Genomic DNA, 20,667 nt, shown 5'->3' with positions numbered 1-20,667 from the left:
CTAAACTTAGCAATTGCGCTAGCACTAGTTAACAGCTTCCTTCAAACTGCATGCAGAGATATAATTTTTTTATCAATGTGTTCATCGGGGCCGCAGTGGAGAGGGTTAAAAGCTTCAAGTTCCTCGGCATGCAAATCCCTGACAACCTGAAATGGTCCCTTCACACAGACAGCATAGTGAAGAAGGCGCAACAGCGCCTCTTCAACCTCAGGAGGCCGAATAAATTTGGCTTGGCCCCTAAGACCCCACAAACTTCTACAGATGCACCATTGAAAGCATCATGTCGGGCTGTGTCATTGCCTGGTACGGCAAATGCATCATTTGCAACCGCAGGACTCTCCAGAGGGTGGTGCAGTCAGCCCAACGAATCACCAGGGAAACACTTCCTGCCCTCCAGGATATCTACAGCACCCGGTGTAACAGGAAGGCCAAGAAGATCATCAAGGATCAGCCACCCGAGCCATGGCCTGTTCACCCCGCTACCATCTAAAAGACAGAGACAGTTCAAGTGCGGAGAGACTGAGAGAGACTGAGAAACAGCTTCACTACTAGCTTCACCAGTACCCCGCCCTGATCCTTAGTCACTGTTCTATCCGGTTACTACCCGGTACTCTACCCTGCACCTTAGAGACTGCTGCCCTATGTACATAGAGCCATTGAACACTGGTCACTTTAATAATGTTTGCATACTGTTTCACCCACTTTATATGTATATACTGTATCTAGTCATGGCTCATTCTATAGAACTTTACATTTTTCTGAATTAGGTGTGTATTTGTTTTATTTATTGCTAGGTATTACTGCACAGTTGGAGCTAGAAACACAAGCAATTTGCTGCACCTGCACTAACATCTGAAAATATGTGTATGTGACCAATAAATGTTGATTTGATATGACTGGGGAAGTAGATAAAGGGCCTCATTGACAAAATCCTAAAGTATCCCTTTAAGTTACAATGTAACCATATTGTGTTTATGGCTAGTCTACAATCTGAATATTACTTGAAAAGCACATTATATAATTCCAAATAAATACAAATAGGCCTAACCCAATCACTGTTGAAATACTTCATAGGAAATTAATTGAAAGGACATGAAGGGAAAGAAAATATAATAATATTCTATAGAACATAATTTTCACAACAAATGGGGACTTTTGAACATAAGTGGATCAAATATAATGTTATTGTTGTGAAATATGCATAGCCATTTGTCATAGTCCTTGCCTTTAAGAAGTACACGACAAGGTTTGTTTTTAGCGCTCAAAACTCATCATAAAAATAGTGGCGAGGGTGTGAGAGACTGCTGTAGTCCCATGGCAATTTGGTGGCTGCCTGCATGAGCCCCGGAAAAAGAATTTGCGTCACACCCGCCATACGAAGCCTTTCATTTCAAGCATGCATTTACTTTAAAGGCTGCTCTGACAGCATCGCGTCTCTGTCCAAGCGTGTTAACCAAGTGGATTTACAAAGATACAATTAAAAATAGGTTAGATTTTTTATAGCATTTTTATGTTTAAAAAAATCTTACATAGCCTATTAAATTATTTTGATTCCATATCTGAATAGATATATTGCCAGTCAATATATCTTTATTATGCGTGTTTACCAGGTACTCAACTATTTGTGAATTCCTCTGGGCAGCTCACGTGTTACAAATGGGCGGATTCGATACAAACGACTGCAACATTTGTTAGAAATGTCCAATTTAGCGTTTGGATAGAAACTTCACAGGAAGAGGTCTTGAAGACGGATGTAACCCAATGACCAATGTCGCGAGCGGTAACGAGCGGTTTGCCTAGTCATTTGTGATTTAACAAATGTTTCTCCCAACATTGTGACAGGCTAGTTGTACTTTCTTTTCTCGAGACGTGCTTTGGATTTCTCTTCTACATCCAACGATTTGGACCAGTAGCCTAATTACCGGGCAGAAACCAAGACATGGGGACTCAGGGCAACGGACGTAAAAGGAATCCCAATAAGGACAGGTCGACGGCCGAGGATGATACCCTTAATCTCATTGCAAGAGAGGTACGTTTTTTTGATTAGAGAACTATACGGAAGTGGGAAGTAGCCTATATTTTTCACACAGTTATTGATAAGGTCAGTAGAACCAATGTCCACTTGACAGTATTCATATTATTTCACGCTCATCTTTTTCCCTCCCCTTTCACCAAGCTGGCAGGAATATATTTTGATATCTTCTAAATGTTGTGTTACAGCCTAAATTCAAAATTGATTACATTTTTACATTATCTACACACAATGTATTAAATAAATAAATTAGATATTTCTGTAAGTATTCACACCTCTTTGCCAAGACACTAAGTTGAGCTCAGGTGCATCCAATGTCCTCAAATGTATACTAAAATATGAAAATACTATTGTCATGTCTCAAAATGGATATCTATCTTACCACTATTTTTTTATTTAACCTTTATTTAACTAGGCAAGTCCGTTAAGAAAAAAATCGTATTTCTTATTGGTGGCCAGTAACCGAAAGGTTGCTAGATCAAATCCCCTGAGAAGGTAAAACTCTGTCATTCTGCCCCTGAACAAGGCAGTGTTCCTAGGCCCAATCTTGGCTGGATGTGATACAGCCTGGATTCGAACCATGTACTATAGTGACGTCTCTTGCGATGAGATGCAGTGCTTTAGACCGCTGTGCCACTTGGGAGCCCCACTATTGTTTCTTCTGGATTTTAGAAGAAAGATACTGTTGAACTGGTTGTCAGTCTTAATTCTCGCTCAGCATCCAGCCTAACTGACTATTTTTTTTTCCAGATTTTTGACCACTTTTATTTATTTTTCTCTGGCCTCCATTGATTTAGTCATTTTAATTTTGGACATTCTACAAGGGTAAAAACTCCAATAACTTTTGAATGGATTATGATCAAGACGTGCGGTTCGAACTATTGGTTTTCTTACAGGGCTATCAACACCAATGAATCTATTATTTTACCCATTGGTCAAAATATTTGTTTTGGATTGGACCCCCTACATATGGTGACTTTCTGAGGGTGCCAACGCACACTCTTTCTGGTTCTTAAATGGTCATATCATCATGCTGTACCAAGCCAACCATCTTAAGACTCTTTTGGTAATACAGCTCAGGCAGTTTTTAGAAGTACATGACAAGAGGGTGTAGTACTTCACCAGTGTGGTCCCTCTAATAGAAATGGGACCTGCAATGCACCACGGTAGAAACACCACTGTTGAATAGAAGGAAGTGTGGTCTGTTCAGACTCATACCGGATGTTGCATGAACTTTGTATCTCACTTCACACACCAGACACACTCTAGTGACTGCGGCTTCATCATTACCCTTGGCAAGACTGTAGCAGTTGGCTATTTGAATGTTTTACTTTTCTGGTATCAAGTTAGCAGACTTTATTTACTTTACAGTCTGTTTTTTTTGTTGTCTGGAGTTGCACATTCCTGCAGTTTAGTAATCGTTGCTTCCTGTAGTCAATGTGCAGTGGGCAGAACGTGAAGTTGCTAGTTGTGTTTAAAGGTTTGATAAATAGTGTGTCAAGGGGCAGTTCCCTATATCTGCCCTTGCACATTTCCTGAGTTATGGTTTGGTTAAAAAACAATTGTCATTGGACTGTTTGCTTTTCGAAGGTAGCTTGGTGTAGTGTCAGGACAGTTGGCTAAATGCAGTATACTTTAACTGCTATAGACAGTCAGTAAAGAGAAAATACAGTGCCTTTTTTAAGTGCAGATTGGGTCGAGTCCCACACTGGCAGCCCTCTGACAGGATGGTAGGTCAGTCCGGATGTGCTGGCCGATTCTGCTACAAGGGCTTTAAAAATAGAAAGCCCCTGAAACATCAGCTGTTACTGCACACTGCATTCAGATTGTCGTGGGGGGTAGGCCATGCCGATTTAATCGGTCAACCTCTAATTCTTATAACCTGACGATCAGAGGCAGTTGATCTGAATTAAGCCTCTATTTGTATGCCATTAATAATAGGGATCTTCTGGCTACACCAGAGTTACTCGTATGAACCATTCAAAACATATCCCACACGAACAGGTGGTAATATTCTATGGATGACAAACAGCCCACTATGTTTTCGATTCAAGAAACTCTGAAGCATTATTCAGACACCAAAGGTTGGGATATGGGAATGAAACAGTCCATCATCAATCACATTTTCTACATAGGTAGTGTCCTCACAATTGAGTCTTGGAATAGTACCCAGTGTTGATGATTGTAAGGAGGCACAGCCTACATCTTTGAAATAGTATGGATGCAGAGGGATTTACCTCGTACATTTGATAAACAAAACAGAGACTTAACACTTGCTGAGGGGACACTCATAAACAGTATTTTGGTATTTTTTTTAATTTGTATTATTCCACTGTAAATACAGTCCCAAAAATATTTGCATGTTAAATCAAGTTTTCAAGATGTATAGCACTTTTATGCAGACAGAAAAACAGCAGGTATGACACCCTTTGCGTCTTATGATTGTATTTACAGTGGACTAATGGAGAGATTATTATTTATTTTTTTAAGGGCGCTGTTTGTCAGATAAATAGTTTGGGATCACCTTTGGCAAGCGAAGCAAGAGGGCTTACTGCTTTTGTAGTGGAACCACATGTCATTTTTATTTGAAAACAATAAGCGAATTGTCCTGGGTGCAAGCCCATACGAGTTTTCATTGTTTGTGTAATGCCATTGTAAAATTATACGTGCACATTTCTAAGGCATTTGGTTTGTTTTTAAAAGTAGCTAGCATTCTTTTTTTTCTGCCGTCGGAGCATCCAGAAGAAATTATCTCCGCACGTGTTTTCTATCATGGGTGCAACCGTGTGCTATGATCACCTGTTCAATGTAGCCTATTCTGCGATCAACTCATTTCTTGACCTCAATGTCACCCTGTAAAATCTACATACTGTAGGGACCATGGTTCGACATCAAGTACTAGCTTCATTTGATTCATTTCCAGAGTTCAGACCCCGAATTAAGATTTGAATGTCCTAAATGGGGGGGGTTTAGCAAAAGTTACAATTAGTCACATTATGATCTTGTTTATCTGTCTACGTAGGTGTCCTACATCCTGCAGTTGTAGTGAAAAGTGTGAACATGATCTTGAGTAATCTGAATGCATGTATGTTGAAAACCTGTCTTGCTACTGTCAGTGAGGATATATGGATTATGTCTGTAGAAGGTGAAAGCTTTAGTGTAGGTTGAATAACCTGGGGATGCCTTTCTAAGGGATAGTGAGGGAAGATGAAACTATTGAAACCCTGAGAAAGGGTCAAATAAGTTCCCATTCGTCCTGCTGCAACTGCGTGACACTTTCTTTACAAACCGGCATGTCTTGGATTGCTGTATCATCTTTGCAGGAATACCATTCACGTGAGGGGTGGACGGAAATATAGACGCAGGGCATCCTGTGACCAGGCCAGTGTCTGTATCGGTGCTGATGGCTGTCAAGTATTCTGTTGACGGCGGTGTGTTTTGTCTGAGTGCGGTTGGGAGACAAAGTAAGCCGCGGATTAAGTTGCCAGCGTTAAGTGACAGACTGAGGGGCAGTGGAGCGATGAGGGGGTGAATCAAGTGTTAAGAGAGGATTAGTCTGGGACTCTGAAGCAAGGAGGGGCACAACACACCGTCTTCCTTAATCTGACTGTCATCAATGGGACAGGCCAGATAATCGGCAGTCCTACATGTGTGCGTTGGCACACCACACAAATGCATGCAGTCACGTACACATGCGCACACAGATGAATGCAGGGATTTATTTCAAAACTGCATACATATGGACAATTAGGCTAAATTATTAAACAATTTAACAATGAGCTGTCATTTCACTCCTGTTTGAACTCCAGCATTTCCAAATCTATTAGTTTAGCTAAAAAGTATGCCAAATAAAGAAGCAGACTGAGGCTCACACAAACATGCAGATGCAAACATTAGTTCTTCAAACATTTCCTCCATATGTTGAGACATGGACGATTGGGTTCAGTTAACCTAACCTGCTCTGACCCCTGAAAAGGGAAGTCTCCATATATGGAGGCACTGTGCGTCGGCTTCCTCTCGGTGACATCACACACAGGACCCGTAGAGATTATCACAAACGCCTTCCTGTTGATTTGCTTCTACTGGGCTCCCTCCCAACCTGGGAAGCACAGTTCATTGGTCAAAATCTCTCACTGCTTGTGTTGATTGGTTTGTAGGAAGGAAGAAGCAACATGTCAAGAATAAACAGTACTGTCAGTGCTGTAGAGGTTATTGTGGCATATTGCCTAATCAATCCCCTCATCATTACAAGCAAAGGCATGTGAAATGTTGACTTGCTGCACACAATGGCTGATTGAATTTGATCTCTATGTAGGACAAGGATTTTAAGATGAGTTGAGCTTATTATTATTTTATAATAATAATTTTAAGGTACAACGTTGATCTGTATAAACAATAGTATGCAAGTGTAAACACCATGGGACCACGCAGCCGTCATACTCAGGAAGGTGACGCGTTCTGTCTCTTAGAGATGAATGTACTTTGGTACGAAAAGTGCAAATCAATCCCAGAACAACACCAAGGGACCTTGTGAAGATGCTGGAGGAAACAAGTACAAAAGTATCTGTATCCACAGTAAAACAGTCCTATATCGACATAACCTGAAAGTCCGCTCAGCATGGAAGAAGCCACTTCAAACCGCTGTAAAAAAATAAAAAATAAATAACTAACTTCCTTCCTGTAATTGTTACAGTACTTGAATTAACAATTAGTGTTCAAACTAGATGTAAATCAACTTGTTTCAGCTGTTCCTTTTTACCCAGTTGTGAAATTGCAACGTTATTACCTTCTCTTCGGCGACAAAACTTGACTCCAGGATTACTTTGTATGTGACTGGGCGTGTAGCCGGGTGGGGTTAGAGTAATGCTTTGAGGTAATGACTAGTATTAGCAGATGCTATTACTAATGACTAATGGCTGCATATAGTGCGTTTTATGGCTGCACTGACTGTGTTTTGATAAAGATGAGGGGGTCAGTTGTTCCTTGACTTTTGACCATTTATTTGGATTCATTACGTCTGTCATTAAGAAGTGGTTTGGTCCAAATCGGATGTTAGGTATTATATTTAATGAACATTATAAGAATCCTTAAAGTTTAAATGGCCAACTTTGGTACAATCAATTGGCTTAAATTCTCAGTTAAAACATTCCTGAAACATTATTTTGTTGAAAGAACATTTATCTTAGAAACGGGTAACTACAGAAACCATTTCAGAACAATCTGAGATGGTGGGTGTCATGGCTTGCTGAAACTAAATGGAATGACCCTGTCCTTAGCTTGTGAGCCACTTGTGGTCAGAGTGGGACTTAAAGGGGATAGGCTAGGCTAATGGTAATGACAACTGCTATACCACAGGGCTCACAGGGAAAACTGCCCTCGGGTGGGATTTTAAGGCTGAAGCTAACAAGAAATCTCATGCCACGGAGCTCTCTATGTAACTCCTACTTTCCCCTGGGAGCTAACGAAAGATCAACGTGGCTTACTGGAGATCGGAGAAGTAAAGGCATGCCAAAGAGAAAGATCCACTAATCTTCTTTCTTGAACTGACCGTATACACACACACACACACATACCTACACTCTGCTTTAGAATTACAAGTACACTGAGGAGTGATTAACTGAGGGAGCAACTATCACACCATTTTAAAAACACATTAAAATAGTGTAGTACTATTAAATTAATGACCACCAATGATCCTGATGAACCCATTCTTGGCATCGCTACAAGTTGTTCATGGCTGTTTACCACTTATCAGAAAGGGATTTCCCAGAAGTGGGTCTCGCTTGGTAGGAACTAGGCAGCCTTCCACTTCTCTGGAAAATTATTCCTTGCCAGATGCTTTCAAGAACAGACTGAGGCGGATGGTCTTGCAGGAATCTAATGTAAACTCCAATAGCTGACATTTACATTCCTCTAAACCACTACTATGTCATCCACCTTTCCTCATTGGTACTCTATGGCCTCTACCAGTGGTGTATGCTGTTACAGAAAAAAAGGCTCTGTTCCAATCGAAAATGCATCCTTCTCCATTCTTGAAAGTAATTGCTGATCTCACACTGTTGAATAGGTGACGGCTGGGCTAGCTTTCATATTATCTAATTGTGTGAGATCAGTCATTACTTCAAGAAAACTAGGAAGGCAGAACTCATTTCAACAGGGCCTAGAGTTGCATTGTGGAGTTCACAGGTCAAGACAGTGGACTATAAACTGGTCTGGTATGTTTCACGACAGGGAGAGCGTTCTCTTTCACTACTGCCTGTATGGAACACAAAAGCAAGTCCTGCAGGCTCTAGTTTTGTCTTTATTATTGTCATGTGGTCAAGTGATGCATATAAAGACCTAGTTAAGCGGCAGCTGGCCCAGAACAGAGTGACACATCTTGCTCTTCATGGTAATCAGAAGGCTAATATAAATACTATGCATGCCAGTCTCTCTTCGCTAAGAGTTGAAGAGAGACTGACTGCATCACTTTTTGTAACAAACGTTGTTAAGTTCCAAATAGTTTGCATAGTCAATTTACACACAGTTCTGACACACACACGCTAACCCTGCCAGACATGCCACCAGGGGTCTTTTCACAGTCCCCAAGTCCAGAACAAATTCAAACAAGCGTACTGTATTATATAGAGCCATTATTGCATGGAAGTCACATCTCATATTGCTCAAATAAACCTGCAAACCTGGTTTAAAAACACCGGATCAAGCAACACCTCACTGCAAAACGCTTCTCCCGTATTTGACATAGCCTACATATCAATACATACACACAATCTCTATGTCCCGTTTTTACATTTGTAGTTGTGTCCTTGAACTGTTCTTGTCTAATGTTCTGTATTATGTCATATTTCATGCTTTGTGTGGACCCAAGGAAGAGTAGCTGTTGCTTTCTCAACAGCTAATGGGGATCCTAATAAAATACCAAATGTCACCCTACATTTCTGTAGAAGAAAGTGAATGACGATGATTTTTTTTTTTAAACACGTGGTCCGGAGTTGGGGAAACGCAGACGGGCGAGGGAGGAGGCGTTGGAGCATTCTGTGCAAGCTTGTACAGTGACATTCTGACAGCCCCAGGGACAGGAAGGAAGTGCTTACTCACACGCTCTCTCACACTCTTGCGCTCTCGCTTTCTAACACTGTCACTTTGAAGGAAAAGGCCCTGCTCTCACTCAAGTGGATCCAAGTCAACACGCATGAGTACAAACTGCATGCGACACGCACAAAGCATGGCCGTACCCACGACAATGCTTTCCGACGGGCGACACGGCCTCTTCTTCCTAATATTCTGATGGCTAATGTCCAATCGCTAGAAAATTAACTTTTAACTCGGAGCAAGGCTTCAATCACAGAGCTACATCAGGGAATGCTGTTTCTTTGTTTGTACAGAGCCATGGCTTACAGACATTACACTCGACTCTGCTATTCAACCAGACAGCTTTTCCATTTTCCGTATGGATCAAAAGACAGGTTCTGGTAAGAGTAGGGGGAGGCGTATGCTTCCTCATCAACAATTCTTAGTGTACTGAAGTTCAACATCTCAAGCTCCTGTTCACCTGACCTGGAGTTTCTAATGCTAAAATGCCAACCCCACTATATGCTGAGGTAATTCACGTGTGTTATCACAGCTGTGTACATACCGCCACAACAAACATCAAGGTGGCACTCCGCGAACTGTGCAAGAATCCTCTCACCCGGAAGCAGTCTTTACTGTCGTGGGATATATTAACCAAGCACGTTTTAAAACATTCTTCCAAATATCACATGTGTATCCTGCCCCACGAGAGGAAACGTACTGGACCATGTACATACAAACATCCAATCAGATCACGTCTCCCTGTTCCTACTCCCCACCTACAAGCATCAATTCAAGAGCGAGCTACCAACAGCGGTTCTGTACAGAGGAGGCAGACACAATGCTGCAGGACTGTTTTGAGAATATTGATTGGAATATGTTCAAAGATTCATCCACCCAGGCCTCATCCATCAACATTGAGGAGTATACATTTTCAGTCACAAGCTTCATTAGGAAATGTCTGTTCTACCCAAAATAACAATCCGGACATACCTCAACCAAAAACCCTGGATGACCGGAGATATCCGTGCCATGATGAGAGCCCGTACTGCCACATTCAATGTCAGCAGAACAAACCTTGATGACTTGGTGGCGCGCAAAGCATACAAGACAAGCAGGTGCGAGCTCCACAAATCCATTAGGGATGCAAAAAGACAATACAGACTCAAACTTGAATTGATTTTCTGCCACTCACACTCGCAAAGCATGTGTTAAGGACTACAGACTATCATGGACTACAAAGGTAAATCCAGCTGTCTAGTGCCCACTGAAACCTCACTCCGAGACGAGCTTAACACATTCTATGCTCGCTTCGAGGCAGACAACACAACCAGGTGCTTTCGCTCTCTGAGGCTGGACAAAAGGAACATCTGGACAAAAGGAACACCAATTTGAGAAAGCTGTTCATTGACTACAGTTCAGCATTCAACACTATTGTTCCCTCCAAGCCCTGCGTCTGGACACTACCCTCTGTAACTGGATCCTGGACTTCCTGATGGGCAGACCACAGGATGTGAGGATTGGCAACAACACCTCCTCCACACTGACTCTTAACACAGGGGCCCCCCAGGGGTGTGTGCTCAGCCCTCTGCTGTACTCCCTGTTCACCCACGACTGCGTGTCTTTGCACTACACCAACTCCATCGTCAAGTGTGCTGACGACACCATGGGTGTAGGCCTGATGACCAACAACGATGAGTCAGCCTATAGGGAGGAGGTAAGTGAACTGGCATTGTGGTGCCAGAACAGCAATCTCTCCCTCAATGTTAGCAACTTCCAATAAAAAATGCACACCAATAAAAAATGCAGTAGAGAGTCAGCAGTTAAGTTCCTCGGCGTCCACATCACTGAGGACTTGACATGGACCAGCAACACCACCAGTCCTGTCAAGGGCACCGCAGCGTCTCCACTTCCTAAAACGACTGAAGAAACTCGGCATGCCACCCCGGGTCCTCTCCAAATATGATCACTGCACCATTGAGATCATCCTGACTGGTTGCATCTCATCTAGCCTGGTACGGGAGTTGCTCCATCCAAGACCACAATGCCATCCAGCGGGTGGCGAAGACGGCCCAGTACAACATTAAGACATCTACTCGAAACGGTGCCTGACGAAGGCCCACAGCATCAAGGACCCCACACACCCCAGTCATGAGCTGTTCAATCCCTTACCGTCAGGCAGATGGTACCGGAGCATGCGTCTGATACCACCAGGCTCCGGGACAGTTTCTTTCTACAAGCCATCAGGCTACTGAACACTTGAACTGGACTGATCACCTGCACTGACTCTCGGCACCTTCGCACATACGCAACACACATCGCAACTGCTGCTACCAGACTTGGCATACTGCACAATTTAAACACTTAATCCCTCCTTCCCCAAAACACGTGTAAATACACTACATGCTCGTCAAACATCTCATTCCAGAATCATGGGCATTAATATGGAGTTGTTCCCCACTTTGCTACAGCCTGCACTGTTCTGGGAAGGCTTTCCCCTAGACGTTGGAACATTGCTGCGGGGACTTGCTTCCATTCAGCCACGAGCATTAGTGAGGTTGAGCACTGATGTTGGGCGATTAGGCCTGGCTCGCAGTCGGCGTTTCAATTAATCCCAGAGGTGGTATTTTATTATTTCTTATTGTTGTCTAAGGAACCTGCAAGTAAGCATTTCATTGGACTGTGTATACCATGTGTATCCTGTACATTCGACTAATAAAACTTAAACATTTCACGTCAATATACAAACCGGAATACACACACGATTATTTCCGTAATACATTATTTATTTAAAGAGTCTAACTCCCTTTTGATAGCCGCTTATTTTACTCACATATCAGCCTTCCAAATGATACCTACCTTATTATCAAAGGTTGAATGTGTCTGTTTGCCTTTCCTATGTATTTAAAGACTAAATCATTGTGTGCCATATACTGTAGAATATTACAAAATAAGCAATGTTCTGATATTAATGGAAGTCGACGTGGTTAATTTCCCAGCAGTGCATTGCAACATACTGTAGTCAAACTGTTGGGAACATGAGCCCTGTCTAGGAAAATGATTTCTGGTGACATGTTCATCCTCTCCATTCACAGATGTTGGAGTTCATGCTAAACTAATGATCTCTCTCGTTCTCCCTTGCTCCCTTTTCATCTTCCATTTCCTTCTCCCTGTTTTCATCTTTCTCTCTAACTTAGGCAGAGGGCAGGCTTGCTCTGAAGAAGGCGGCCAGGGCAGAGGCCAGAGAAATCCGTATGAAGGAGCTGGAGAGACAACAGGAGGAGGTATAACTAAAGAGCACTACATTACACCCCAATACACACATAATGTACACACTTATGTTATAGAGCACATAGAACACATGCACACAAACATGCATGCACATAGTATCCATAACTACAGAACAACTACAGTTCGATAATGACAGACAAAATCAGACCTGATGTAGTAAGGTACCTTACAAAGACTTAATCCCAAAACTACCCCAAGCTTTAGGCACCATGACCCATGTCACATGACCAAGGAGTCAGGTCGGGAAGCGGTGTCTGTTATTAAATTCCTTCTAACCCCCCCCCCCTTAAAAGAGTTAGATGCACTATTGTAAAGTGGTTGTTCCACTGGATATCATAAGGTGAATGCACCAATTTGTAAGTCGCTCTGGATAAGAGCGTCTGCTAAATGACTTAAATGTAAATGTAATTAAAGACAAAAGGCATTTACTGTGAACAGTGTTTCATTCTTAAACGTCCTGTGCCAGGGTGGGTCCAGTGGTCACCAGTGTTAATGGTGTACCATAATCTCCATTGCACTAGAATGCACAGCTGGTAATTTCTACCAAACAAATTAGCCTACACTCTTAAGTCATAGTGCGAGACTTTGGCAACTAAGCCCTTTTTCCACTTATTCAGTCAGATGAAGTCATGGATACTATTTTTATGTCTGCGTGCAGTTTGAAGGAAATTGCTAACTAGCGTTAGCGCAGTTGCTAACTACATATATTTAGCACAACTGCTAACTAGTGTTAGCACAATGACTAAGTCTTCTCTAATGTTATTTAGCAATCGCTTGTGAAACTACCTTCAAACTACACACAGACACACAAAAATGAATTGCCAAAAAGTCATATTATCCCTTTAACACCATGAGTATAATCAACAGCCAAGAATATTATCATTAGATCTAGGAAATAAGGGATCCTAGTTTTGCCTTTTGGACCCATCATTTCTTAATAAGATTAGTCTAATCTTAGTACCATGTGCTCCAGAATATTCTATCTAGTTGCCAGCTTAGTGCATTCGGAAGGTATTCAGACCCCTTAACTTTTTCCACATTTTGTTACATTAGAACCTTATTCTAAAATGTATTAAATAGTTTTGTTTCCCTCATCAATATACAAACAATACCCCATAATGACAAAGCAAAAGCAGGTTTTTAGAAATGTTTGCAAATGTATAAAAAAAAAGAAAATGGAGGACCTCCCGAGTGGCGCAGCGGTCTAAGGCACTGCATCGAAGTGCTGGAGGCATTATAACTGACCCGGGTTCATTCCTGGGCTGTGCCATAACCAGCCGTGGCCGTTGTGTTGTTATGGCTGGGGGGGGGGGCTTTACATGGCTCATCGCGTTCTAGCGACTCCTTGTGGCAGGCCGAGTGCCTGCAGGCTGACCCCGTCACCAGTTGAAGGTGTTTCCTCTGACACATTGATGTGGCTGCCTTCCGGGTTAAGCTGCGCGGTTAGGCGGGTAATGTTTCGGAGGATGCATGACTCTACCTTCGTCTCTCCCGACCCTGTTGGGAGGATCTCTGCTGTGCTCCGTTCATCTTTCCCTCTTGCCTGACTAGTCTCCCAGTCCCTGCTGCTGAAAAACATCCTCACAGCATGATGCTGCCACCTATACATCACCGTAGGGATGGTCTTTGCTTGGTGGAGTTCTGCAGAGATGGTTGTCCTTCTCAGATTGACCATCGGTTTCTTGGTCACCGCCCTGACCAAGGCCCTTCTCCCCCGATTGCTCAATTTGGCTGGGCAGGAAGCTCAAGGAATAGTCATGGTGGTTCCAAACTTCTTCCATTTAAGAATGATGGGGGCCACTGTGTTCTTGGGGACCTTCAATGCTGCAGACATTTTTTGGCACTCTTACCCAGATCTTTAACTCAACACAATCCTGTCTCGGAGCTCTACGGACAATTCCTTCGACCTCATGGCTTGGTTTTTGCTCTGACATGCACTCTCAGATGTGGGACATTTATATAGAGCTGTGTGTGCCTTTCCAAATCATGTAAAATTAAATGAATTGACCACATGTGGACTCCAATCAAGTTGTAGAAACTACTCAAGAATGGTCATTGGAAACCGGATGCACCGGAGCTCAATTTCGAGTCTCATATCAAACTGTTGAATACTTATGCAATTAAACTTTGTTCATTTGTAATAAATGTGTGAACATTTCATAACCTGTTTTCGCTTTGTCATTTTGGGGTATTGTGTGGATTGAGGATTTTTATTTAATCAATTTTAGAATAAGGCTGTGAAGTAACAAAATGTGGAAAAATTGAAAGGGTCTGAATACTTTCCGAATGCGCTGTATGCTCATATAAACCCAGGCTGGATGATACTATGTATTTCAATTAAATGTTTCAAGTAAAATATCACACCTTTTTTGTTGTAGTGTGGACAGTAACATTATCTTTATACTTTAATCATTTCTATGTTTAGCTCACATACACATTAGAAGTATGCTTCAAGCTTCTGTAATAGATAAATGTGGCAAATGTTTATTTTTTTTATATTTACAGCGCCTTTTATCAGTCGTGTGTGTGTGTGTGTGTGTGTACACACACTACCGTTCAAAAGTTTGGGGTCACTTAGAAATGTCCTTGTTTTTGAAAGAAAATGAATTTTTCTGTCCATTTTAAAATAACATCAAATTTATCAGAAATGCAGTGTAGATGTTGTAAATGGCTATTGTAGCTGTAAACTGCTTTTCTTTTAAATGGAATATCTACATGGGTGTACAGAGGTCCATTATCAGCAACCATTACTCCTGTGTTCCAATGGCACATTGTGTTAGCTAATCCAAATGTATCATTATCAAGGCTAAATGATCATTAGAAAACCCTTTTGCAATTATGTTAGCACAGCTGAAAACTGTTGTGCTGATTTTAAAGAAGCAATCAAACTGTCCTTTAGACTAGTTGAGTATCTGGAGCATCAGCATTTGTGGGTTCGATTACATGCTAAAAAAAATCAAGAATCAAGAATATTAACTGTTTACTTTGAAAGCTCACCAGCCTTAGTGCATCAAGCAACAATTACTAGCATAGGCCTACTGGTCTTTTGGTATGTCAAAATTGACATTGATTGTTTGCATTTGGAATTTGTTTTCAAATGTATTTCATAGTAAAAATGTGGTGTAGCCTCAATAAATAGACAAAGATTTGTAGTTGAACAAAGTCATTGCATGTAGGCTATAGATATTTGTTTTTACTTGACTTGTGACATGCTGTTAGAATGCACGACTTGGACTTGACTCGATCCGTTCTGCTTGGGACTCGACTCTGACCTTGTGACTTGAATAATAGTGACTTAGTCCCACCTCTGTGAGTTTGTCATTATATTTAGCATTTGTCCCATTTTAGATGTGAAAAATGCCAGCTATGAGACACTCAAAAGACACGTGGTTGAGCAAATGGCACCGTCCCTGTGTTATGGTATAGACATGAGCAGGTGCGTCATCTGGACCAACTATTGAGGAAGTTGACTAAACCATTTCAACCATCTCCCCCTATCAAGCAATGTTTGAAATATGTTCTACCCTCTTGTGGCTTTGAGTCAGTGACTCAATTAACACAGATTAACAGTCAGTGTCCAGATTAGTCTGGTCAGGAAGTTTGTGTGTAGTTTAAACCCTCAATCCAAGCCTCAAAGGAGCTTAGTGGTCTGTGCTCGTTAGTGAAGCCTCTAGTTGACTAACAGTGGTTTGCTCCAACGACGTTGAGTCTGAACAACACGAGCAGAGGGTGGCTATGCTTTCTGCTACTGTCCGGATGCTAACTATAGGAGATATACTTTTCAACTGGATGAAACTCTCAAGCCAGAAGTGGATTACTAGCTGTATCTGTACAGTAGCGCTAACCTGAATCATCAGGTCGTCGTTGTAGCGTCATCTGACCTGGGAACTTTCAACCTCCCTGATCCCATCTGCAAGCCAGGCCGTCATCATTGGCGACGTCTGTATGGCACACACTACGTTTGCATCGTGACAGCAGCAGGACGGCCGGGCGGCGGTTGGCAGGGAGGGGGATCCGGGCTGCCCTTAGTGGGCGTCCGGCGACCCCTCCAAATAGAAAGGTGAGCTCGGTATGTTGGAAGCTAGTTGGGACGTGAAGCGGGAGGTACAGTACCTAAGCTTATTGTGTGAATGTAACTCATCTGATTAATGGACTTGCGCTGCGCGAGGCAAGTTAAGTATTTACGTGTTTTATATACTCTTGAAAAATTAAGTAACGCTTTTCATTCTTGACCAAAAACTTTTAAAAAAAATTAAAAATGTTTTAATAAACAAGTGAAATCACCAATTTTGTGAAGTGCACCAGTCCCACCTGCAGCAAAGCACCCCCACAACATGATGCTGCCACCCCGTGCTTCACGGTTGGGATGGTGTTCTTCGGCTTGCAAGCCTCCCCCTTTTTCCTCCAAACATAACGATGGTCATTATGGCCAAATAGTTCTATTTTTGTTTCATCAGACCAGAGGACATTTCTCCAAAAAGTACGATCTTTGTTCCCATGTGCAGTTGCAAATCGTAGTCTGGCTTTTTTATGGCGGTTTTGGAGCAGTGGTTTCTTCGTTGCTGAGCGACCTTTCAGGTTATGTCGATTATAGGACTCGTTTTACTGTGGATATAGATACTTTTGTACCTGTTTCCTCCAGCATCTTCACAAGGTTCTTTGCTGTTGTTCTCGGATTGATTTGCTCTTTTAGCACCAAAGTACGTTCATCTCTAGGAGACAGAACGCGTCTCCTTCCTGAGTATGATGGCTGCGTGGTCCCATGGTGTTTATGCTTGCGTACTATTGTTTGTTCAGATGAATGTGGTACCTTCAGGCATTTGGAAATTGCTCCCAAGGACGAACCAGACTTGTGGAGGTCTACGAATTGTTTTTCTGAGGTCTTGGCTGATTTCTTTTGATTTTCCTATGACGTCAAGCAAAGAGGCACTGAGTTTGAAGGTAGGCCTTGAAATACATCAACAGGTACACCTCCAATTGACTCAAATGATGTCAACTAGCCAATCGGAAGCTTCTAAAGCCATGACATAATTTTCTGGAATTTTCCAAGCTGTTTGAAGGCACAGTCAACTTAGTTTATGTAAACTTCTGACCCACTGGATTTGTGATACAGTGAAATAATCTGTAAACAATTGTTGGAAAAATTACTTGTCATGCACGAAGTAGATGTCCTAACCGACTTGCCAAAACTATAGTTTTAACAGGAAATTTGTGGAGTGGTTGAAAAACGAGTTTTAATGACTCCAACCTAAGTGTATGTAAACTTCCGACTTCAACTGTATGAAGGGCCTACATGAATCAACTTTCACAGTGAATGCTTTTGTTTCTAGGTTATGTGCTGGTTAGTTGAACTTTGCTAAATGCTTTAAAAAAATATTGTGCCTAATGCAAGCCTTCCTGTTAGATTGCAAAGCAGCACACAATTGAGCTAAATGTTTGGATATTAAATGCATGTCAAGTGCAGGTGTGCTGTTAATCACATCTGAAGACTGGGGGCCATTTAGGACGTCATCTACTGTGGATCGCTAAAATATTATAATGATACTTCATCAATTCAAATTTTATGGTGACACTATTTCAAAGATGGTTTGGTATGGTTTAAAAACTTGGGAACCAAGCTTGAGCTATCGGTGTGGCCGGTTGTCGCCCGTTGAAATATCTTCATGCCTAGAAAAAAGAAACTCCAGGCTTCAGTCATAACTGTCCATTTATATATATATTTTTTAAATGAATTACACAGGGCAGTTTGGGGGGGGGGGGTCCCTTCTGGAATAACAGACATTCTGTGGTAATAAATACATAACAAACGTTCTCTAGTAATACTAGTCCGTGTGAATAGGGTTTAAGTAGATGTTGTCAGAATACTGATCTCTGCATATTTGGAGCTGTGTGTGACCTGTGTGTGGGTGACCTGTACTCAATTTACAGCGGGGCAAACAAGTTTGCTGTTATTCAGTCTGAATGCACATCAGTGTTTCTTCTAATTTCCCTGCTTCGCATATTCGATATTATGCTTATTGATAGCTTGCTAGCAAACATCCTCACCTATTGATTTATCATAGTAGCAGGCTAACAGGAGGCAGCAGAAATGTCAATGATCAGACCGAAACGTGATGAGAAGTGATCGGGTGAAATATGAAGCGATTGAATGGAGATCGCTTCGCTCTATCCAATCAGACCAGCAGGATCAATGTACAGCCCACCCTTCTCTTTACACACAGGCAAACTAGCCAGTTGATTTATTGACAACATGGTGCACCTCCCCTCCCCTGTCTTCTTGGTGTTCACAATTTTTCCTAATCATTACACTTTTGTTCTAAATTGAATCTCCTTACTCATCATCGATATTCAAATGTAGTCGTAAGGTCGCGTGCACGATTGTTGGTAAACAGGCTCTCAATACTTTTCTGTTCGTGACTTAAGAATTCTGCCAACAGTGCAATGTAAAATGCAACTGTTTAGAAGTCGGAGAAGGAGGAGGACATTGCTTTCGAAATGGCAGATTTTTTTAAATGACAAAATCAAATGGCAGGGGGAGTTGGCATATGGCTGTTCTAGTATTTAAAGTATGAGGAGCACTGTTGGCTTGGTATTGGGGGGAGAGATTTTGTCTCAGCAGTCGCAGCTTGTAGACGGAGCTCAAAGGTACAATGTATAGAACAGACGATTGAAACCGGTAGTTGACCCAGATCAGTAGGAGTATCTTGTTTGGTTTGCTTATTTGCTCACGTAGGCGTCCACCAAGACCAGATCAAAAAGTTTGTACAAGTAAACTGGAGGCTATTTAGAAGACTCTTCAAACACTTTAAGGAACCACGCATATTGAGTTCATCCGACTTCATTTGGTGATTGCAATCGCTAATGCATTTCATAATTAATTAATTCATAAGCCTGTAAAAACATTTTTTGTGTAAGTTGGAAAAGCAGAATATAGATTTAAGTTGTCCAAATGGACAATAAAAAAAAAATCATACAAATTACAATATCAAACAATTACTACCCACCACTGCGACCTGTATGCTCTCGTTGGCTGTCACCTATGTATTGCTAGGTAAAGCTCCGCCTAATCTCAGCTCACTGGTCACCATAGCAACACCCACCCGTAGCACATGCTCCAGCAGGTCTATTTCACTGGTCATCCCCAAAGCCAACACCTGCTTTGGCCGCCTTTCCTTCCAGTTCTCTGCTGCCAATGACTGGAACGAATTGCAACAATCACTGAAGTTGGAGACTCACATCTCCCTCACTAACTTTAAGCATCAGCTGTCAGAGCAGCTTACTGATTGCTGCAGCTGTACACAGCCCATCTATAAATAGCCCATCCAAACAACTACCTACCTCATCCCATATTTGTTTTTGTTTTTCTGCTCTTTTGCACACCAGTATTTATACTAGCACATCCTCATCTATCACTCCAGTGTTAATTGGTAAATTGTAATTACTTCATCACTATGGCCTATTTATAGCCTTACTTCATTTGCACACACTGTATTCAGATTTTTCTATTTTGTTATTGACTGTACGTTTGTTTATACCATGTGTAACCGTGTGTTGTTGTTTGTGTCGCACTGCTTTGCTTTATCTTGGCCAGGTCGCAGTTGTAAATGAGAACTTGTTCTCAACTGGCCTACCTGGTTAAATAAAGGTGAATTATTTTATTTAAAAAAATACTTAGATCAGAATTGCGTCAGTGTCCTCCGGATGCGATGTGTTGGACACTTCTCCCAATCTCAGCAGAGCTGGTGGAAGTAGAATTATTTTTAGCAATAACCTGTCTCTTTGTGGCCCTTACTCTAATTACTGTACTGTTCTCTATCCTATGTAGCTTTACATACCGAATACAGATTTCCTTTATTTTTTATTTTCTTTCTCTCTCGGTCTATCTATTTTCTATTCTCTTTCTGTATCCCAATGTCACTTGTTTCTTTCTTTCCCTTTGTTTCCCTGGTTCCTCCTCCATTACCCTGGCTGCTTCAATAGATCTTTCAGGTTCAGAAGGAAGGCTTGTTGCTACTTGCTTTTTTAAATGTATTTCCTGTACTGTTTTTCTACTTTCATTATCATCTTGTAAAAATGTGCTTGAATTTTAAATGCTAAGTAGTAAAAAAAAAAATGCATTCCCATATAAATGTTGGACACCTACTCATTTCAGTGTTTTTCTTATTTTTAGTATTTTCTTCATTGTAGAATAATAGTGAAGACATCAAAACTATGAAATAACACTTATGGAATCATGTAGTAGCCAAAGAAGCGTTAAACAAATCAAAATATAT

At 41.6% G+C, this 20,667-nt stretch overlaps 1 protein-coding gene across 10 annotated transcripts in view; it reads left to right on the top strand.

The window, feature by feature from the left end:
* Positions 1-1,381: 1,381 nt before the first annotated feature.
* Positions 1,382-20,667, top strand: part of LOC139547015 (leucine-rich repeat flightless-interacting protein 2-like) — a 63,737-nt gene continuing 44,451 nt past the window's right edge. For 5 of the 10 annotated variants that reach the window (XR_011669305.1, XR_011669304.1, XR_011669303.1 and 2 more), the window contains exons 1-2: positions 1,383-2,029; positions 12,301-12,387. Coding sequence is in view for 7 of the 10 variants with exons in the window: in XM_071356054.1 (XP_071212155.1) it covers positions 1,940-2,029; positions 12,301-12,387 (177 nt within the window). In the remaining 3 variants the exon portion in view is untranslated. Of the gene's footprint in view, positions 2,030-12,300; positions 12,388-20,667 lie in introns of all 10 variants that reach the window. The other 5 variants (XM_071356051.1, XM_071356049.1, XM_071356052.1 and 2 more) reach the window with 4 other exon arrangements.

Source organism: Salvelinus alpinus, chromosome 20, assembly GCF_045679555.1.
Source record: "Salvelinus alpinus chromosome 20, SLU_Salpinus.1, whole genome shotgun sequence".
Taxonomy (NCBI): domain Eukaryota; kingdom Metazoa; phylum Chordata; class Actinopteri; order Salmoniformes; family Salmonidae; genus Salvelinus; species Salvelinus alpinus.
Note: the sequence above shows the minus strand (reverse complement) of the source record. Positions and strands in the feature narration are given on the sequence as shown.